The 22496-nt window shown below is 44.1% G+C and overlaps 1 protein-coding gene across 3 annotated transcripts; it reads right to left on the reverse strand.

The window, feature by feature from the left end:
• Positions 1-1570: 1570 nt before the first annotated feature.
• Positions 1571-19975, reverse strand: LOC139576450 (leucine zipper putative tumor suppressor 3-like). Of its 3 annotated transcripts, none has more exons than XM_071402593.1 (9): positions 19767-19975; positions 15211-15274; positions 12903-13757; positions 9688-10125; positions 9310-9477; positions 9043-9171; positions 8776-8967; positions 8419-8649; positions 1571-4385 (listed from the first exon to the last, which is right to left on the reverse strand). In XM_071402593.1, exons 3-9 carry the CDS (start codon positions 13644-13646, stop codon positions 3501-3503), a joined length of 2787 nt encoding a protein of 928 aa, XP_071258694.1. In that variant the 5' UTR covers positions 13647-13757; positions 15211-15274; positions 19767-19975; the 3' UTR covers positions 1571-3500. The 3 variants fall into 3 exon arrangements, with proteins under 3 accessions (XP_071258694.1, XP_071258693.1, XP_071258692.1); XM_071402592.1 differs by having other exon boundaries at positions 15191-15274; XM_071402591.1 differs by lacking the exon at positions 15211-15274.
• Between the last annotated feature and the right edge of the window lie 2521 nt (positions 19976-22496).

Consider the following 22496-nt stretch of genomic DNA (forward strand, 5'->3'; position numbering starts at 1 on the left):
AGGAGGAGGGTTTATTCTCCAGGTCTTTAACCGTTTTCCAGAACTTCTTGGGGTTAGACCCACAGAGAGAGAACTGCTCCTTAAAGTAACTAACTTTGGCCTTCCGGATAGCCTGAGTGCACTTATTTCTCATTTGCCTGAACGATAGCAAGTCAGCTTGAGTATGCGTGTGCCGAGCCTTTCGCCAAATGCAATTCTTGAGGTGGCGTAACTCTGCAAGATCACGGTCGAACCAGGGGTTGAACCTGCTTTTAATTCTAATTTTCTTAATGGGGGCGTGTGTTACCACTGAAAATATAAAAAAGAAGGTTCAAGTGTCTTCGACAGAGGGGATCAAGCTGATTCTATACCATTACACAGAGGCCAGGTCATGAAGGAAGGCTTGCTCATTAAAGTTTTTTAGCAAGCGTCTATGACAAATCAGGACAGGTCGTTTCACTGAGCAGCCATTATGAACACAGGCTGTAAAACAGTGATCATTAAGGTCATTACAGAAAACACCAGACTAATACCTATCAGGATTATTTGTGAGGATAACATCGAGGAGAGTAGCCTTTTCTGGGTGTTTGGAGTCATACCTTGTGGATTGGTGATCATCTGAGAAAGATTTTGGGAGTCCCATTGCTTTAGGACTCAGGTGGTTAAAGCATGTCCCAGTTTAGGTAACCTAGCAGGACAAATTCAGACTTAGTGTAAGGGGCCAGGAGAGAACTTAGGGCAGGTAGGGTACAGGCCGGTGCTGATGGAGGACGATAGCACCCAGCAACAGTCAACAAAGAGCTATTTGAAAGTTTAATGCTTAAAACCAGCAAATCAAATTGTTTGGGGACAGACTTGGTAGAGACAACCGAACACTGAATGTGATCCTTGGTAAAGATTGCCAATCCCCCACCTTTGGAAGATCTGTCTTGCCGAGAAAGGTTATAACCAGAAAGGTTAACATCAGTATTCAAAACACTTTTTCTGAACCACGTCTCAGTAATGGCCAACACATCTGGATTGAAGCTGTGAACCCACAATTTCAATTGATCCATTTGAGGTAATAAGCTTCTGGTGTTAACGTGCAGAAAACCCAGGCTTTTATGAGAGCAGAAATCAGTGAAGCAGATATCAGAGCACAAGTCAGAATTGGGGCTAGCAACAGTAGATGGGCCAGGGTGTACATGCACATTTCCAGATATCATCAACAGTAATACAATCAAGGCACGGCTTAGTACAGGGAGAGCTCTGCAGTGCTGATTTATGACATCTGAATGTATATCAGATGGCAACAAGATCATATTGTAGTAGGTGCCAGGTGCACTGGTTTGAAGGTGTCAAGAACTGCAACGCTGCTGGGTTTTTCACACTACCTTGTGCATCAAGAATGGTCCACCATCCAGCCAACTTGACACAACTGTTGGAAGCATTGGAGTCAACATCCCTGTGGAACGCTTTCGACACCTTGTAGAGTCAGGCCATGCCCTGACGAATTGAGGCTGTTCTGAGGGCAAAGAGCGTGTAACTTAATATTAGGAAGGTGTTCCTAATGTTTTGTACACTGTGTATAATAACCCTATTGGAAATTAAGTCATGTTTATTTCCTTGCATCTTTATTGATTCAGTTTGATTTTACCCAGGAGTGATCTTCATCAAGCCATTACAGTAACATAAATACAAACCGTTAAAATAAGTACAAAAACATTGGTGGCAATTTCCCCTCTAAAACAATACAGTAATTACATTGACATCACCAACAACAACAAAAAGAAAGTAACAACGGCTTTGGATATAGTTGATATTGTTAGTAGTTGATTTTCAACATATTCTTACAATATGGTTGAACCATGTAGTAGATCTAAACTAGCATTCATACAGTTAAGAAACATTCAAGAAAAGCTTATAATATTCACAAGAATAATAATAACAATTGTAATAGTAATAATTTGATTTCTTTAAATATTCACACGCAGTATCTTGGTATGCTGGAATAAACATGAACACATAAAAGCCATACTATTCACATCTAATCGAGTCTACTTTCGGTCTGATCTCCTCAATAGGACATAGTGCAGTAAGTCTGAACCCTACCTAGGGAAGGCAATGTCTTCCTTTGTCTGGCTCTCTAACTCTTTGGGATGCATCCCATTTTGAAAACTGGCACCCTTGCTGATTTGAAAGGGCTGGGTGGGTGAAAGTTATTTCAGCCTTTCTCTGGCCCAAGCCTCTCATTCTTCCACTACTGTACTCTCACTTGCCTCCTATTTTTACATATGAAGTCAGTTTCAGCTCTGTCCTCACTTTTTTCACCTCATTCTTTCTGCTCACTCTTGTCACTTGGTCTTCTCCTCTCCTCCCACTCTTGCGTCATAAAAGCACGATCTTGAAAGTATAAATAATGACAATATCCGAGTAAAGCCAGTGTGTTTCCCGTGTCTCTTTCGCAGACCCCGGAATAAACAGTCATTTTCAAGTAATTTTCTCTGCTGGTGGGGAGGTCTGACACAGCTCAATGCGGACCCCTTGTGTTCATCTTTAGTCACCGCGGACAGTTTGTAGTGCCAGAGAGCCAGCCCACTGGGCACATACTGGTTTAATCAATGTCGTTTCCACATCGTTTCAATGAAATGACGAAGAACCAATGTCGAAGAGACGTTGAAATGACATCTGTGCCTAGTGGGAGGTTCTCCAATATCCCTGAATCTACATTAAGAATCATTCAGAGTTCGACTACATTTCATCTCAAGCCACTTCAGGAAATGAGCTGAAACGGAACCAACCAAACAACTACCAATCAACTACACTACTATTCTCCTAATTTCCTCCTATTAAAAACCACTTTGGATTTTTCATCCACAATTTTCACTTTCCAGACACATCCACTTTCTCATCACAATCCTCTCACACACCTTCTGAGAGAAACATCGCCCCAGAAATGGAAAAGACAAGCACATTCCGCAAAACCTCGCCCCTGATTATCCTCTAAAATATGATTCTGTTTTCCCCGACTTCATGTCCCATTATCATAGACATGCATTTTGGCAAACTACCCTCCAGGTTGGTACCAAGCCTCCCAGAACAATAACATGGTTATTTGCATTCAAACTAGAATGTTATCATCTTGGAACTTTTGGTGCCAATCTTGCTTCCATCTGAGTGTCACTGCTTCCCACCAAGACTGCATGGTAAGCAATGGATACTTTATCATTGACAGGATTGAGTAGTTTAGTTTTAATATTCAGATATAGTGTACTTTGCTTGTAATGTAGTTTATATTGCATTCTATAATGTAGCCTTTCAGTTTGTTTTTCTGTTGTTTTCTTTAATACTGTATCGTATTCAATTATAGTTTGTGTTCATAGTCTAAAACTCTATTGTATTGTTCTCTGCTGTTCAGTTTGCATTGGTTGTTTTAACTGTACAATATGCAATGGTACAGTTTGCGTTGCAGTTCTGTTTTGTAGTTTAATATGTCTTTTGTTGTTTGTAATCAAGTTGATATTCAGTAGAATGGAGCCTCTCTAAATCTCAGTGGACTCTATCCTCTCCAGGCGTGAGGGCCCTGCCCAGGGTGAGGGCAGCTGGAGGAGGGAAGGGGGGCCTTTCTGGTCCTCACAGTGCGGGGGTGAGAGGGTGAGTGCAATGGGGGCAGGGAGAGGGACGGCGGGCAGGGGAGGGAGGGTTGACAGGGCTGGTGGTGGGGGAGGGGAGCTGGAAGATGGGGAGGGGGTAAGTTTGGTCCCCAGCTGTCCCACCTGTTGCTCTAGAGCCTGGTTTTTCTGTAGAGTCTCCACATAGCTGACCTGAAGCTGCGCCTGGTATTTCAGCACACGCTCCTTCTCGTCAATCCAGGTGTGTCGCTCCTGGTCAAAACTGTGGGCTTGGAGCTCTCTCTGCTGACGTTCTAGACGTAAGGCCCCCTGGAGCTGTTCCAGCTGCTCACGCAGGTTCCCTGATTCCTCCCACTGGGCCTCCTGGCGCTGCTGCTGCTGCTGGGCCTCCTGACGCAAGTAGGCTTCCTGACGAAGTTGAGCTTCCTTACGCAGTTGGGATTCCTGGTGGAGATGAGCCTCCTGACGGAGATGGGCCTCCTGGCGTGGCTGCATGTCACACCACTGGGCCTCTTCACGCTGCTGCCTCTCCTGTCTCTGTGTCTCTTGCCTCTGGGCTTTTGCCTCATCACTCTGAAAGCTGAGCAGGGCATCTGAGGTGTGGGTAAGGGGGGTGGATGAGGGCTCAGTGGGGGTGCGGAGGCAGTAGAGAGCCCCCCAGGGGGGGAGTAGCCCTCCTGCTGTTAGGGTTTGTGTTATTGCAGGATCAACCGCTCCGCCCAGCTCCCCCAGAGTTCGTTTAAGACCCAGAACCTCAGCCTCAAACACACCCAGCTTCTCCCTCAGGATAGACACCTGGCAAAGAGAAGGAGGATTTAGTGTGCATTAGTGCTGTCTCTGAGCTTTTTGTGGTTGGTTCACTGTTTTCAATTTTGATTATTTGGCTTGAATGCTGTAACACACAATAAAACAATTCGAAAAAGTCCCATGATGGTATTACTGCATATCACTTAATAACCATAATTTATTCATAGTACTTATAAAAACAAACAGTTGTTGTGCATATTACATTTGTTTTATTTGATTCCAAGTCATCATCTCATCTCTATAGAGTAGTGCTGAGAGATTCGTGCTTTTTGAGGTTGGTTCGGTATAAAGAAATATTGAAACATTTTAAAATAATCCCGGTTTTCAATTTTGGTTAAATTATTTTGGTTGAATACTGTAACAACACAGAATAAAACAATTAATACAAGTCCAATGATGGTAGTGACTGGGTTTCAAAGTGTCGGAAACTTTCTGGTAAATTTCCCTGAATTTTTCCAGAAATTGTCCATGGGAAGTTAAGCCCGGGCAATTCTAGGTTTTGTGGCATATTTTGGTTAAACTATCCCCAATTCAATGGAATTGCAACCCCCTGCATGCACAGTGCACTCTTCCATCACATGTACAGCTGATTCTCAAGATCTTGCACACTAATGAGATGCTATTGAGCCCACACTACTACACTGTCTGAGTCAAGGACTACATGCTTTCTGATAAATTTTGATTACAATACTGGGTGGGGTGAATATATTTTATATATTTATTAACTAGTAAATAGTAGAATACAGAAAAGTGTGTTTAAATCATTTCTAACTTGTTAACAATTTCTGCTAGTTAGTTTTTGCTACCATGTGGGTTTTAGCTTGCTTGAGCCTGCTAACTGAGGAGTGTTAATTCACCTGTTTCCATACATGTTTCATTTTAAAACATTTATCTTACAAAGGAGTTGTTTAATCTTACTGCTTAACTATTTATCTGTACATGGAATTGTATTTGTTTTTTATTACCATTTTTTCCCTAATCTTTACAGGAAAATGCAACGGGCACTATCTGATGTGTGGAGACATTTCACTGCAGCTAATGTTGAAGGAAAAGCTGTGTACATTTGCAAATACAGTGCCAAATCATATGTGAAGAATGCAACAAAGATGCAGACTCATCTGGCCAAGTGCATAAAGTTCCCTCAGCGCTCACAACAAGCAACCTCTGACAAAAGTCCCTCTACTTCTATTTGAGGTGAAAATTATGACCTTATCGATAGCAATAGTTCATGGTCCTCCTGGAATTATAAGTTTTTTTGACTCACTGGAGGAACGTAGTCAGAGAAATGCTGATAAATGTCTTGCTCGAGCTGTGTATGCAACTATGCAACTCTGATGCTCACAGGCAATGTGTACTGGAAGAGATTTCTGAATGTTCTTCGCCCAGCATACACCACTCCAACCAGACATGCTTTATCTACTCATTTGCTGGGTGCAGAGTTCAACAGAGTTCAAGTGAAGGTCAAGCAAATCATAGAGAAAGCAGACTATTACAATCATCTCTGATGGGTGGTCGATTGTTCGTTGGCAAGGAATAATTAACTACATCATCTCCACCACTCAACCAGTATTCTACAAGAGCACAGACACAAGGGACAACAGACACACCAGTCTCTACATTGCAGATGAGCTGAAGGCAGTCATCAATGACCTTGGACCACAGAAAATATTTGCACTAGTGAAAGACAATGCTACAAACATGAAGGCTGCTTGGTCTAAAGTGGAGGAGTCCTATCCTCACATCACACCCATTGGCTGTGCTGCTCATGGATTAAATCTGCTCAAGGGCATCATGGCATTGAAAACAATGGATACACTCTACAAGAGAGCCAAGGAAATGGTTAGGTATGTGAAGGGTCATCAAGTTATAGCAGCAATCTACCTCACCAAGCAAAGTGAGAAGAATAAGAGCATCACATTGAAGCTGCCCAGCAACACCCGTTGGGGTGGTGTTGTCATCATGTTTGACAGTCTCCTGGAGGGGAAGGAGTCTCTCCAAGAAATGGCCATATCACAGTCTGCCGATATGGACAGCCCCATCAAGAGGATCCTCCTGGATGATGTATTTTGGAAGATAGTGGTAAGCAGCCCGAAACTCCTGAAACCTATAGCAGTAGCCATTGCACGACTTGAGGGAGACAATGCCATCCTGTCTAATGTTCAGACTCTGCTTGCAGATGTAAGAGAAGAAATCCGTACTGCCATGCCCACGTCACTGTTGCTCTAAGCAGAGGAAACTGTAGTTCTGAAAAACATCAAAAAGCGTGAAGACTTATGCCTGAAGCCCATACACACCGCAGTGTACATGTTGGACCCCAAGTATGCTGGCAAGAGCATCCGGTCTGTTGCAGAGATCAACAAGGCCTATGGTGTCATCACTACTGTGTCTTGCCACCTTGGCCTGGATGAGGGCAAGGTTCTTGGCAGTCTGGCGAAGTACACTTCCAAGCAAGGGCTTTGGGGATGGAGATGCAATATGGCAGTCGTGCCAACATATCTCATCAGCCACCTGGTGGAAGGGACTTTGTGAATCTGAGGTTCTTTCTCCTGTTGCCTCCATCATCCTCCAAATCCCACCAACATCAGCTGCCCCCGAGCGCAACTGGTCCTTGTTTGGGAACACACACACCAAAGCAAGCAACAGGCTGACCAATTCAAGTGTTGAAAAATTGGTGGCCACCCGGGCAAATTTGAGGCTTTTTGAGCCTGACAATGAGCCATCCTCAACAAGGTTGGAAAGTGACAGTGAAGATGAGGCTTCAGAGTCTGATGTTCAAGAGGTGGACATTGAGGAGGTCCAGGGAGAAGACATGGAAGCCTGAGAGGCAGACAACCCAAGCTTTAGTTTCTAGACTATCATTTTACATATGTATGTTAAAAACGTTTTTGGGAGATGCAATGGATCATTGGGGATCATTCAATATTCCCTTTCTTTTGTTGTTCAGTGAAATCATCCCATGTGAAGAGTCAACTCATTTAATTAAAGTTAAATTCGTAACTAAATAGTTTTTAAAATTTATATCGGAAGGATTTAATCATTTGCAATTATGTCTACTTATGAGAAGGTAAAATGTTTATGTTTCTGTCTTCATATGATATGGTAAATATATCCAATGCAAAAAACATCGATATTTAAATGGTATTAATATTAATTTGCATTTTTTTCCGTTAATTCCCATATATTCCCGTTAATTCCCATATATACCCGTTAATTCCCATGGAAAGTTTCCACCTCTGAATATTCCCCAAAATGTGCAACCCTAGTAGTGACTGCCCATTACTGGTTACTACCATCATTTATTCAGTTTTACTTAAATAAAATTGTTGTGTATAGTACATTTGTTTTATTCGTTGACTTTATTATATCATTCCAATTCATCATCTCATCTCTATAGAGCTGCTGCCTATTCTGTCTGACAAAATCACTGTTTTGTAGTTCTTCAAAGTAAATAAGGCATACTTTTAAGACTGCTGAATACCAACTATCAATCACTTAGAGCATGTACTTTCAGGTACAGACACTTCGCGAAGCAACAGCTGCTCTATATATCACCTCACGATCACACATTCTTCTGTCCCTCTCCGTGTCTGCACCACACGAACCTAATTTAGTAGGCGTAAATGAAACGCAGACCGGACAAGTAGATGCGCAATGGATTATGGTTATTGTAAATAATTACGACGTTTTATGCACTAAACTATGTAGAATATTGTCCTGTTGGAAACAACAACTCCCTACTACATCGCACTGTTAAGTTTGGATCTCATTTGTCACTAAAGGAACTGTGCCATGTGCACATTGAGCTCACAGAAAAATAAATAAATAAATGGAATTCAAATAATTGAACTGACGTCGGTCAATTAGTGTTTAATCACTCAGCACTAGTGTGCATATACTGCATGTATGTGTGTGGTCCGGTTTCATTTTGATCCCTAACTCTAAAACAACAGGATATCCCATCTAGTGTCACGTATTTGTGTCATCAGAAATGTGACTTACAGGTTTGTATGTGTATAGCTACCTCAGTCAGCGTCCTCCTCAGCTCTCCCTGGCAGCGCTCCAGCTCCAGGCTCTTGTTGGTGTAGGAGTCCTTGAGGCCCAGCATGACCTCCTCCCGGTCTCTCAGCTGAGCGTTGGCCTCTTTCAGCTGACCCCTGAGGGCCACCATCTCTCCCGCCCGCTGGGTCACCTCCACCTGGCTCTCCCTCAGCTGCTGCTTCAGCAGGGAGATCTCCCCCGCTTTCTGACATACCTGGACCACACAGCAGGGAAAGCATATAGTATAGTAAGGTAGAGCTGCAGTGTTATGGGGCTGTTCATACCGACGCACCATGCACAAACACACACATACACACACACACCACCACACGACACACACCTCCCACTTGGTCTCCTCCAGGCGTGGCAGTATGTCGGCCTGTTCCTTCTTGAAGTCCAGACACTTCCTCTCCAGCTCTTCTCTCTGGGCCAGCAAGGCAGGCATCTCCTCCTGCAGGCGCCGCTTGTCCTGCGACAGACGGGTGATCTGGGCCTGCAGGGCATTCTGGGAGCGCTGGGCGCGGCGCGTCACCTGTACACAGAGGAAGAGACGAACAACATTTGGTGGATTCTTATTGGTTAATGCCGCTGTGGAATGTGTGGTCACCTGCTGCAGGCGGGAGGCATAGTTCTGTCGCAGCTCTTCCATCTGTCTCTCCCACACGCGCTGCTTCTCCTCAAAAACCTGGACGATGGCTGCCTCGCTCTGGTCCAAGTTACGATGCATGTGCTGCACCTGGGAGAGGGGAGGAGAGGAGAGAGAGCTCAGGAGAGGAGGGAAGGATTGTTGGCACTGACCGAAGCGATGATAATTGCTACATCCATCTACTAAAATAAATCCCCCTTGACCACAAAATGACCTTTCACCTCTCACCTCTTGCTCCTTCTCCCAGAGCCGGTCCTCCAGGTCTTGGATGACGTCATCAGAGGAAGGCGAGGGGCGAAGGGGTGCTGGGGTGTCCCCCAGGTGGCTCAGCCTCTGATAGGATGAGGAGCTCTTTCCTGAAGAGGAGTGGCCACTGTCCGAGGCACTCAGCCCATTCTGGAATAGTCTCACATAGATTCATATACAGTCCACACTGGACTGGTACCAAACTGGATAGGTGCAGATACCCAGAGCAAGTAAAAACAATGTATATGAATTGCTGCTGGTAAACTGCACTACGCTAAAAGTATGTTAACGCTTATCAAATATGAACTCATTCGGAGTCGACTGCAGTGTCTGTAATTATGTTCAAAAGACCCTACCCACCTGGTAGCCTGGTTTCTCCAGCTTGTCCTGAGCCGCTGCAGCTCCAGCGGTGGTCCCCAGTCTGTTGATATGGCTGGTAGAAGCACTGAGAGTACCCAGGGCCGCTGGGGGCACATAGCCCGACCTAGAGCCTGTGTAGGTGGGCAGGCTGGTCAAGGAGTTTCTCCCCGAATCTGACATCCCCCCCTGGACCCCTCCTGCTCCCTCACCCCCTCCTGCTCCCTCTGCCCGGCAGCTGCCTCTTCCTGGGCTGTCCTGGTCTAGAATGAGGGCCTCTGGAACTGCCCCTGGTTCTCCTCCCCCTGCTCCTCCTTCTCTACGCCCCCCCGCACCCCTACCCTCACCACTAGTGGTTTGGCCTATGAGGTTCTGCATGGAGTGAAAGCTTTTGGGAACCACTGGTTTAAAGGCAGAAGGACGAACCAGCCCGGAGTTGTTCTAGAGAGTTGAAGGGAAAGGGGGAGGAAGGAGAGAGAGATTTGGGTAAAGAGCGATACGGGTAGAGATGGTTATAAAGAAACAGGAGAGGAAACTGTTAGCAAAACAACACATTAAAGGGGAATAACAGCAAATTTCTATGTTCCTAAACCCCCCTCGTTATTGGACTGTCTGTCAAAGTGCGAACCTCTCTCACTCAGAGAGAGCGAGGTAGAGACAGAGCAATGTCACAGGGTTATACAGCCCCCACTCACTGCAGCGCTAGAGAAAACTTTGTGGAATAACGCAAATCTACGAAAAATATAAACGTTCTGTCACAGCAAAAATAGTACATTTGGGAAGTCCAATCGATTGTGAGATATGTCATATATGTTTTATGTGATACATTTGGGTCGCTGGTTCACAATTGTACCTTTTCTGAGATCTCTGCCAAGCAAAGAGGAAAGGGGCCGACCTAATCCCGCCTCACACTTTAAGCTTGCAACTCCATTGGACATAATTTAACCTGCCTGTCAACATTGTCCATCTTCCCTCTCTGACTGTAGGCCACATCCCTCGTTGTATGGTGTGATCAGATCATTACAGCAAAGTATATTTACTAAAATGAGTGGGAAAGACTACTGAGTGTGCAACATAACGTCCACTTCCTAGGATGACACATATGGGCTAAAAGGCTCATTTATGTAACAAATGCTTAATTACATTGTAACTTTTCTACAGTAGCCAGCTGACAGCAAACATATCATTGGAAAAAAAATTGTGCAGATATAATAGATACAGTAGATACAGTATGTGATTGATGCTCATTGGGGTAGATCAAATATGATTTATTTACATTTATTATGAGCCTACATTTACAAATTGGTAGAATAATGACAATAATTGACAAAAATTATGCAGGAGATTCTGTTTGCAAACAGGGACAAATTGCCTTCCTCGAGCGAGCAAGAGAATGTGAAAATGTAGGCTAATTTTATAAAATGAAAAAGTATTCTTACAGCCTATGTTTGCATCAAACATGCATCAAATACCCTACTCCTTCAAAGTCGTGCATTGTTTATTTATAGCATATGTGATGAATAATGATCACTGCAAATCAACAGCTGCAGTGTTGCTCATTGGATTACCCCATATCATGGAAAAGGCTATGTACAAGTTTATAAAGACAAAAGGCAGACACATGGAATTATTTGATTTGGATGGATGGTTGACATGACAGAAAGCTAGGTGGATATTTTCTTATCTAAAATGTGGGTGAAACGCCTCCCGAGTGGCACAGCGGTCTAAGGCACTGCATTGCAGTGTTGCGCCACCACTACAGCCTGAATTTGATCCCAGACTGTGTCACAACCAACCGGGATCGGGAGTCCCATAGGGCGGCACACAATTGGTCCAGCGTCATCCGGGTTAGGGGAGGGTTTGGCCGGGGAGGCTTTACTTGGCTCATTGCGCTCTAGCGACACCTTGTGGCGGCCCGGGCGCCTGCAGGCTGACTTCAGTCGTCAGTTGAACTGTGTTTTCTCCGACACATTGGTGCGGCTGACTTCCGGGTTAAGCGAGCGGGTGTTAAGAAGCACGGTTTGGCGGGTCATGTTCGGCAGGACGCATGACTTGACCTTCACCTCTCCCGAGCCCGTTGGGGAGTTGCAGTGATGAGACAAGATCGTAATATCGGGAAATTGGGGAGAAAAAAAGGAGGTAAAATTACAAAAAATATATTAAAAGAATAAATACAAATTTGGGTGAAACTTTGCTTCAGCTGTGTGGTTTCGCTTACGGGACTCGAGCCTGGATATACTCAGAACTGGTAAAAACCTTATATATTCCAAAATTCTAACAAAATACACCAGCAACATAATTTAGATAAAGGTTGTGATCAGTGTTTCTGATGAGATCGACAATTGGCTTCTATTGTATTTGTGTGGCTACAATACCATCTTTAGTGCACAGCATTTTCTGATTGGTTTCCAAAGCATTGAAAAAGACAAATTAAATAGGCTACTACTGAGGGGTGTTGTGTTGGGTCGGGTGATGTGCTAAAGTCTGATTTAGGCTATTTTGAAAACTGCCGGTGTTTTTTATGAGGAGCCCCTTCGTGCGTGTGTTGTTGCATGAGTTAGCTGCTGTTACCGCCTTGCTTGGCAGAGATCTCAGAAAAGGTAAAATAGTGAACCAGTGACCCAAATTATGACATAAAATGTATATGCCATATCTCACAATAGACTGGACTTGCCGAATTGGCAGAGATCTCAGAAAAGGTAAAATAGTGAACCAGTGACCCAAATTATGACATAAAATGTATATGCCATATCTCACAATAGACTGGACTTGCCGAATGGAGTATTTTCCCTGTGACAGAACTAAGTTCTATCTAGAGCTGAAGTGAGCGTTTTCTCCGAGTGACCGAGGTGTGCACTTTGATTTTCGAAATGTGCCGTTATTCTCCTTTAAAGCCTTTACGTCAATGTCTTAAATTAGTAAACACTAGAAATCATTATGAAGTACTATGGCAATATATATTTGTAAGACCTTTTCACCATGTCAAATTCTATTTCATCAGCTGTTATAAGATAGTCAAGTAATTATACAACAGTGTAATTATAAAGTCTTTATGTAACTGCAATGATATAAGGATACAGCAGAGTATGTGTGTCCCATGCAGGAATCAAACCCACACAACCCTGGTTTTGCTGTAATCTAATTGTGAACTAACTCACTATACCAATAAGCCACATGACCCTAGCTACAAACATACTTGTTTGAGAAAAGGAACATACCTGCTCTAGTTTGCCAGAGACAGGCAGGATTTGGGGTGGGTTGTGGTTTGGAGGGTTGTTGTGATTGTCTGTATTGGTCCCTCCAGTGTCTCTTTGTTGGTGGGGGGTCATCCCAGTACCAATATCATTCTCCCCCAGTCCCACCAAGTTACTGCATACATCCAGACTCACAACCCCTCCTCGTGGCTCTCTTTCCCTCTCTCTCTCAACCCTCTCTCTTGTCCTCTCTACCCTCTCTCTCTCCCGCTCTCTATCCCTCTCCCTCTCTACCCTGTCTCTATCCCTCTCTGTCCTCTCCTTTTCTCTTTCCCTCTCCCACTCCCTTTCTCTCTCCCTCTCTGCACTCTCCCTTTCCCTCTCTTTCTCCCACTCTCTACTCTCCCTATCCTCTCTACTCTCCCTTTCCCTCCCTCCACTCTCCCGCTCCCTCCTTCCTGCTCCGTTTCCGTATCCCACCCCTGTATCCCCCCGGTCACAGTTGGATGCAGTTGTAGCGGTACGGTCCGTGTCAGAGTCCGGGGGCCGGTCTTTCCCAGTTGCGGTCCCAATACTAATACTTCCTCGTTCTTCACTAGACGCAGTTCCCTCGGAGGCTGTCGCTGGGGGGAGTCGTTCGGTGCTGCAGCTACGGTCGGCGGGGCAACGGCGAGACAGGGGCGGAGCGCGAGGCAGGGTGGTCCTAGTGCCCACGGACTTCATGGCAAACTCCTGTTCCCCTGCCACTCCACTACCCACACTGCCCATGACGAAGGGTCAGGGGTGAGGGGTTAGAGGGGACAGAGAGTCACTCAGCCTCACACACTGGGAAGCAGTGTGGGTCATCAAGGGCTAAAGGAGGCACTGGAGGCACACACACTGAGGCGGAGGAGGAGGAAGAGAGAGAGAAGTTAATAATGTGCTCTTCATAAGTACCCTCATGCAAATAGACTGTTCATCCAGATGGTAGCAGAAGGCAGAGGCAGTAATATTCACAATGACGTCTATGAAAGAGGTTGGATCATCTGTCTAAACAATTATACTACACAGTGAAATACAAGGTGTAAAAATATAACAGTTCCGGTCAAATGGTGTTGTAGTACATTGGTTCGTCCTTTAAAAGTTGCAGCCTACTGCAGCATAGCTTGCGTGGTGCCGCAGAATTCTATGGCAGGTTATTTAAGTGCCAACCACTGGTACCACTAGTTAGTGCTAGTTTGACCAGAAGAGGGCATCTTTGAGATGCATTTGATAGCCTTCAATAGTGGCTGTACTAGAGAATTGAAAACCTTTTTTTGTAAGAACATAGTATATGGGAGTGATTTTAACAAATGTTGCTTAATTAATTTGCTTAATATTATGGTGTTTCTATTACAAGAAAAACGAAAAACCCTCTGGGTTTCCATTAGGATGGAATGGAAAATATGGCCCTGTACAATGTGACGGTCGGGAGTAGGCTACAGTACTTGGCTATTTAGCTAAAGAATCCCTGTGTTGTGCGGGCATGTGGGAGACTGGGGTTCAATTCCCCAACAGGGAGGAAGGAGTAGGCTGTCCTTGTAAATAAGATTATTTTCTTAACTGACTTGCCTAGTTAAATAAAGGTTACACTAAGAGCATAACATTTCTACACCCTAATTTTATAATTCTAGTCTAACCAATACCCAAACGGAGATTCAGTGAAAATAAAAATCTCATTGATTTATCAAGACCAGTCCCCATGCTTGTCTCAGAGCAGCGCGAAACGGTGCTAAAATAGTTGTAGGCTATTGCTTCAAGTCCTATTGCTTCTAACTGCAATATGCTCTTTAAATAAATAAGACCTACACCACTTTTAACAGCACATTACTCAACACTAGTGAGACTCATGTTGCCTACGGTAGGCCTACAGTATATCGAAAAATATGACGTGACTCTCTGCCAATAATTACATAGAGGATTGGAGGATTCTAAATTAAACCCAAAAGCTGCCTCATGGGTCTCCCGGTGGCGGCCGGCACGGGTATCTGTAGCAACGCATTTTGCATTGCGATGCGGTGACTTAGACAGATGCGCCACTGTATCACAAAGTATCAAAATAGAGAGAGGTGTTGGTCAAGGTATATTGTCATGCTAATAGCCCAAATGGGTTATTATAATACTGTACATGGTGTCCAGGTCAGGATAACCAAAACATTTCTTTGTTATAGACTATCAGAAAGAATGTTGGTACTTATTTATTTTGATCCAAAGCCATGAATGAGCGAGTCACTCAGCTTTATGTAGGTGCCACTATATGTAGGTGCCGCCAAGTTAATAAACAGATCACTGACCATTTCGAATCCCACCGTACCTTCTCCGCTGTGCAATCCGGTTTCCGAGCTGGTCACGGGTGCACCTCAGCCACGCTCAAGGTACTAAACGATATCATAACCGCCATCGATAAAAGACAGTACTGTGCAGCCGTCTTCATCAACCTGGCCAAGGCTTTCGACTCTGTCAATCACTGTATTCTTATCGGCAGACTCAACAGCCTTGGTTTCTCTAATGACTGCCTCGCCTGGTTCACCAACTACTTCTCAGACAGAGTTCAGTGTATCAAATCGGAGTGCCTGTTGTCCGGACCTCTGGCAGTCTCTATGGGGGTACCACAGGGTTAAATTCTCGGGCCGACTCTTTTCTCTGTATATATCAACGATGTCGTTCTTGCTGCGGGTGATTCCCTGATCCACCTCTACGCAGACGACACCATTCTGTATACATCTGGCCCTACTTTGGACACTGTGTTAACAAACCTCCAAACAAGCTTCAATGCCATACAACACTCCTTCCGTGGCCTCCAACTGCTCTTAAACGCTAGTAAAACTAAATGCATGCTTTTCAACCGATCGCTGCCCGCACCCGCCCGCCCGACCAGCATCACTACTCTGGACGGTTCTGACTTAGAATATGTGGAAAACTACAAATGCCTAGGTGTCTGGCTAGACTGTAAACTCTCCTTCCAGACTCATATTAAACATCTCCAATCCAAAATTAAATGTAGAATCGCCTTCCTATTTCGCAACAAAGCCTCCTTCACTCACGCCGCCAAACATACCCTCGTAAAACTGACTATCCTACCGATCTTCGACTTCGGCGATGTCATTTACAAAATAGCCTCCAACACTCTACTCAGCAAACTGGATGCAGTCTATCACATTGCCATCCGTTTTGTCACCAAAGCCCCATATACCACCTACCACTGTATGCTCTCGTCGCCAGACCCACTGGCTCCAGGTCATCTATAAGTCTTTGCTAGGTAAAGCTCTGCCTTATCTCAACTCACTGGTCACGATAACAACACCCACCTGTAGCACGCGCTCCAGCAGGTATAACTCACTATTCATCCCCAAAGTTAACACCTCCTTTGGCCGCCTTTCCTTTAATTTCTCTGCTGCCAATGACTGGAACAAATTGCAAAAATCTCTGAAGTTGGAGACTTTTATCTCCCTCACTAACTTTAAACATCAGCTATCTGAGCAGCTAACCGATCGCTGCAGCTGTACACAGCCCATCTGTAAATAACCCACCCAATCTACCTACCTCATCCCCATATTGTTTATATGTACTTTTTTGCTCTTTTGCACACAAGTATTTCTACTTGCACATCATCATCTGCACATCTATCACTCCAGTGTTAATTAGCTAAATTGTAATTACTTCGCTACTATGGCCTATTTATTACCTTACCTCCTCACGCCATTTGCACATACTGTATATAGACTTTTTTTTCTATTGTGTGTACGTTTATTTATTCCATGTGTAACTCTGTGTTGTTGTTTGTGTCGCACTGCTTTGCTTTATCTTGGCCAGGTCGCAGTTGTAAATGAGAACTTGTTCCCAACTGGCCTACCTGGTTAAATAAAGGTGAAATATATATATATATATTTTTTTAAATGACTGTGCCATCAACTTGATAATATATAACAATATTTTGGAGGTAATTTTGTTTTCAAAAAAACTAAAGTGAGCGATTGTAATCTGAATAATGGCCAAAATAATATTTGTATGGGCAAAAACATTTATTTCTGTTTTTAGAGGGAGAGAAACGCTGGGCCAATTGTGCTCTGCCCTATGGGACTGGACGATTGGATGTGATACATAATAATAATACATTTTGTTGTATTATTTGTTTGGTCTTTTCTGGTAGATTAAACTGAAATTGCAACCAATCACGGCCGGTTGTGATACAGCCAACCTAACTAAGAAATACAATTGACGATAGAATTATCCCCCTACCCTCCTTCTAGGCAGGTCTATTGTCCAACTACTTGCTAATAGCCATAATGGCACTGTAGTACGTGACTGTGTGTGTTTGAAAAAGTATTTTCCAGTAATCAACCATTTGTTTACCTTTATTAGACAACTCTGTTCCAATATTTCTGTAATTCAGTGATATTTATTCCCATAGTAATTCATTATGGATCCATAACTAAATAAACATCGGCTTCTGAAAGAGTATTTTTGATCATTATTTAATTAACGAAAGCATAAAGATGCCATTATTAGTTACATTGTTTTAGTTTGACTAAGAACAGACTGGCACTAAGAACAGCGGGAACGTTTCCCTAGTCAGCTCCATTACAGTGACCCTTACACTGTTGCTCTGTGCTACCCAGTGTGGCTGGGTGGGGATCCACCCCCCCTCCCCCTCCCTTCCCCATGGGCTAGGTCCATCTTCTGTGCGCGGCACTGCGGCCCGTCCCATGCCCCCTGCCCTCGTGCCTTGAACCTTGCGTGCTTTCAGTAGATACAGCTGGAGAAATGCAAGGCAATCCCATTGTGCGTCACTCGGGAGCCATGACCAATATGACCAATATATATTGTCCTGCTAATAACAGGGTTAATAATATATCAATGAGAATATCCAAGGGGCTTTTATATCATTCAAAATGAATAATAATCGCTTTATTTAAAAAATAACAATATTTTGGAGAATATTTCATATAACGTAAAATGAGTGAGAAAAAAAGCCATTCTTGAACATCGGGTGACATTGTTACTAATTTGTAAATAAAGCCAGTTTGCTATTTAGAATTATTTATTTATATCACGTTTCAGGTAAGACCCAGATGCAGACAATGTCGAATTAACAACAGTTTATTAATCCAACAGGGGCAGGCAAAAGACAGGTCAAGGCAGGCAGGGGCGCAGTAATCCAGATAGGTGTGGCAAAGGTACAGGACGGCAGGCAGGCTCAGGGTCTGGGCAGGCAGAAAACTTGAAAACAGGAACAATCGAGAGATAGGAACAGAGGGGAAAACGCTGGTAGGCTTGACAAAACAAAACGAACTGGCAACAGACAAACAGAGAACACAGGTATAAATACACAGGGGATAATGGGGAAGATGGGCGACACCTGGAGGGGGGTGGAGACAATCCAAAAAAGGCGAAACAGATCAGGGTGTGACAATTTCTGTTTTTAGAGGGAGAGAAACCAAAAACCTACAGTCGTCTCATGAGTCTCCCAGTCAAGGCCGGCACGGGTATTGAACCAGCATCAACACAGCTTGCACTGTTATGCAGTGTCTTAGACCGTTGCGCCACTCAGGTGCTGTACAACGTGACCGGTCGGGAGTGGGCTACACTACTACAGTAAGAGCAAAATAATTCTAATAAAATAAAATAATAAAAACCTTAGTGTAACTACAGTTTTAGTAAGTAATACTGAAGTCGTGCACAATTATCAGTTTCTATTTAGGTTTATGTCACCCATTCATTGTCAGTTAGAGAGACAGTAGGCCCCAAAAGCATAATCAGTGCTCTAACTCCCCCTTGTGCTGGTCTGGAACAATGAAGTGGTGACGCAGGGTACCGTACTAAACCATAAATTACCTCTAAGTACCGCAGCATAATCGCAAATATTTTAGTGGAGCAACCACTGTATGCAACATCCTATATTTATTTTGCCTTTATTTAACCAGGTAAGACATTGAGAACACATTCTCTTTTACAATAACGACCTGACCAAGATTGAGCAATAAACTGTGCAGAAAAGCAAACATTCAGTTACTATTCAGGTTGTTTCTGAACTTATAAATGACTTACGTGTGCAACATGTGTGTGTGTGTGAATGGCTGTGTGTGTGTGTGTGTGCGGATCTTTGTGCAGCTTGAGTGGGCGATTAGGCCCTGCCTACAAGGCAGTGAGTGAGAGGGCGGCAAAGAGGTATGTGCTCTTATGAAGTGTGGTTGTGTGTGTGTAGGTACACAATTGTTGACAGCTACATCAGGTTACATCTGGCTACTCTTGCACCTTTCAATCTGCAATGAAATTTAGATGGCGCGATTGCTGCAAAAGAGTGTAGGAGTATAGGCCTATATAGCCTTTTCTTCTCACTAACTCTCCCCTGTCGTCAAGACATTACAGACAGTAATGTGTGACGGTATACAGTATTCAACAGTACCCTCAATGCATTGACATGACAGAGGAAGAGAAGAAGAGAAAAAAAAGAGAGAGAGAGAGAGAGAGAGAGAGAGAGAGAGAGAGAATGAGTCGCTCCTGCCAGATAGGCTATAACCCCCACTCCATGTCCTTCTACACTATTTAATTCCACTCGGGTAAGCTATAGTAGCAGCCTAACTAACACACTGTCTCTCTACTGACATGGTCTCCTCTACTCTCACCCATGATTCTATCCACATCTCTCATCCCTCCCACCTTCTCTCTCCATCCCAACGTGACTATATCAGGATTCGAATCGCACAACTGCGTTTCCTGAAACATGAACAGTTATTATTAGATTGAAATGATTATAGTTGAAGTCAAATAACACGTATTTGTCATTGTCTGAGACGCTTTGATGTAGCCTGGGATACCGTATCGAACCATTACATCCCGTATGCCCTGTCTATAACATAGCCTACTCACTGTTTTCACCACCACCGTTGGTTTCGAGACACGACGATCGTAACAGCCGTTTATCCGTTAAACATACCCTTGGCCCCGTTCCGGTCGGTTCTGAAGGATAATGAAATGTTGTCAGTGGATGTTTTTTCCCCGATAATAGTCGCAGTCGGTGTCGTATTGATGATGGAGGCAGCGGAAGACGCGACTATCAGCTGTAACCAAACAACCCAGACACGCCCCTTCTTCTGCACGACAGAAACGCCCCTTTTTGCGCCACTCAACCATACAGGAGCAAAGGATATAGGCTACTGTCATCATCTATCAATCAAAAGTATTGGAAATAGATGAAATCATATTTTCGACCACCTATAGTCCTATATATACAATTTGTCTGGGATGGCGCAGTCTAAGGAAATTGGCAATATATTCCTACCAGTATCATTGACTCTAGGTGCATAAAGTAATTTGTGGTGTAACAGTATGTTGAAGAGAGAAAGTCAGAGAAAGTCAAGAGAGAAACTCAAGTCAACACTCAGACTGAGACATGGACAGTGTTCATCAAGATGTCATGGCTGTTAAGAGGCTGTCCATACTGCTACACGGTTGAGAGGTTAATTGCTGTGTTCATAACACCTCGTAAATGTACAAATACCAGCATACCACTGGGAATAATCCACTTGAAGGCCCCTCCAACTAGAAAGTAATGGGAAATTCGTGCCATCGTGGGAGCCCCACCCATAGAGAACGATAGAGGCCTCTAGTGGCAAAAATGCAATTTTAGCATGGGCAGTGCCACTGAGGGCTTCCACCATGCTTCCGACATTTTAGTAGTGAACTGGGGAGGGATTTCTATGAGTTGTAGCCTCCATGCGCTGCCCATGCAGTCACAGATTATATAATGCACACAACTTGTCCAATCCTCCCCCATTTCTCCTTCACCCAAATCCAGATAGCTGATGTTCTGAAAGAGCTGCAAGATCTGGACCCCTACAAATCAGCTGGGCAAGACAATCTGGACCTTCTCTTTCTAAAATTATCCGCGGCAATTGTTGCAACCCTTATTACTAGCCTGTTCAACCTCTCTTTCGTATCGTCTGAGATTACCAAAGATTGGAAAGCTGTAGAGGTCATCCCCCTCTTCAAAAGGGGAGACACTCTAGACCCAAACTGTTACAGACCTATATCTATCCTACCCTTTCTAAGGTCTTCGAAAGCCAAGTTAACAAACAGATCACCGACCATTTCGAATCCCACCGTACCTTCTCTGCTATGCAATCTGGTTTCCGAACTGGTCATGGGTGCACATCAACCACACTCAAGGTCCTAAACGATATCATAACCGCCATCAATAAAAGACAATACTGTGCAGCCGTCTTCATCGACCTGGCCAAGGCTTTCGACTCTGTCAATCACCACATTCTTATCGGCAGACTCAACAGGCTTGGTTTCTCAAATGACTGCCTCGCCTGGTTCACTAACTAATTCTCAGACAGAGTTCAGTGTGTCAAATCAGGGGGCCTGTTGTCCGGACCTCTGGCAGTCTCTATGGGGGTGCCACAGGGTTCAATTCTCGGGCCGACTCTTTTCTCTGTATACATCAATGATGTCGCTCTTGCTGCTGGTGATTCTCTGATCCACCTCTACGCAGACGACACCATTTTGTATTCTTCTGGCCCTTCTTTGGACACTGTGTTAACTAACCTCCATTACAACTCTCCTTGCGTGGCCTCCAACTGCTCTTAAATGCAAGTAAAACTAAATGCATGCTCTTCAACCGATCGCTGCCCGCACCTGCCCGTCCGTCTAGCATCACTACTCTGGATGGTTCTGACTTAGAATATGTGGACAACTACAAATACCTAGGTGTCTGGTTAGACTGTACACTCTCCTTCCAGACTCACATTAAGCATCTCCAATCCAAAATGAAATCTAGAATCGGATTCCTATTCTGCAACAAAACATCCTTCACTCATGCTGCCAAACATACCCTCGTAAAACTGACTATCCTATCGATGCTTGACTTTGGCAATGTCATTTACAAAATAGCCTCCAACACTCTACTCAGCAAATTGGATGCAGTCTATCACAGTGCCATCCGTTTTGTCACCAAAGCCCAATATACTGCCCACCACTGCGACCTGTATGCTCTCGTTGGCTGGCCCTCGCTTCATATTCGTCACCAAACCCACTACTGGCTCCAGGTCATCTATAAGTCTTTGCTAGGTAAAGCCCCGCCTTATCTCAGCTCATTGGTCACCATAGCAGCACCCACCCGTAGCACCCGCTCCAGCAGGTATATTTCACTGGTCACCCCCAAAGCCAATTCCTCCTTTGGCCGCCTTTCCTTCCAGTTCTCTGCTGCCAATGACTGGAATGAATTGCAAAAATCACTGAAGCTGGAGACTCACATCTCCATCACTAACTTTAAGCATCAGCTGTCAGAGCAGCTTACAGATCACTGCACCTGTACATAGCACATCTGTAAATAGCCCATCCAACTACCTCATACCCATTTGTTATTTATATTTTTTTGCCCCTTTGCACCCCAGTATCTTTACTTGCACATTCATCTTCTGCACATCTATCACTCCAGTGTTTAATTGCTAAATTGTAATTACTTCGCCACTTCGGCCTATTTATTGCCTTACCTCCCTAATCTTACCTAATTTGCACACACTGTATATAGACTTCCAATTGTGTTACTGACTGTACGTTTGTTTATTCCTTGTGTAACTCTGTGTTGTTGTTTGT

Source organism: Salvelinus alpinus, chromosome 5 (assembly GCF_045679555.1).
Source record: "Salvelinus alpinus chromosome 5, SLU_Salpinus.1, whole genome shotgun sequence".
Taxonomy (NCBI): Eukaryota; Metazoa; Chordata; class Actinopteri; order Salmoniformes; family Salmonidae; genus Salvelinus; species Salvelinus alpinus.

Coding starts and splice junctions, on each gene's coding strand:
- LOC139576450 (XM_071402591.1), bottom strand. CDS start 13,646: ATGGGCAGTGTGGGTAGTGGAGTGGCAGGGGAACAGGAGTTTGCCATG. Junction 9,478..9,687: donor TGGAGAAACCAGGCTACCAG/GTGGGTAGGGTC, acceptor AGACTATTCCAG/AATGGGCTGAGTGCCTCGGA. Junction 4,386..8,418: donor TGAGGAGGACGCTGACTGAG/GTAGCTATACAC, acceptor TCTCTTTGCCAG/GTGTCTATCCTGAGGGAGAA.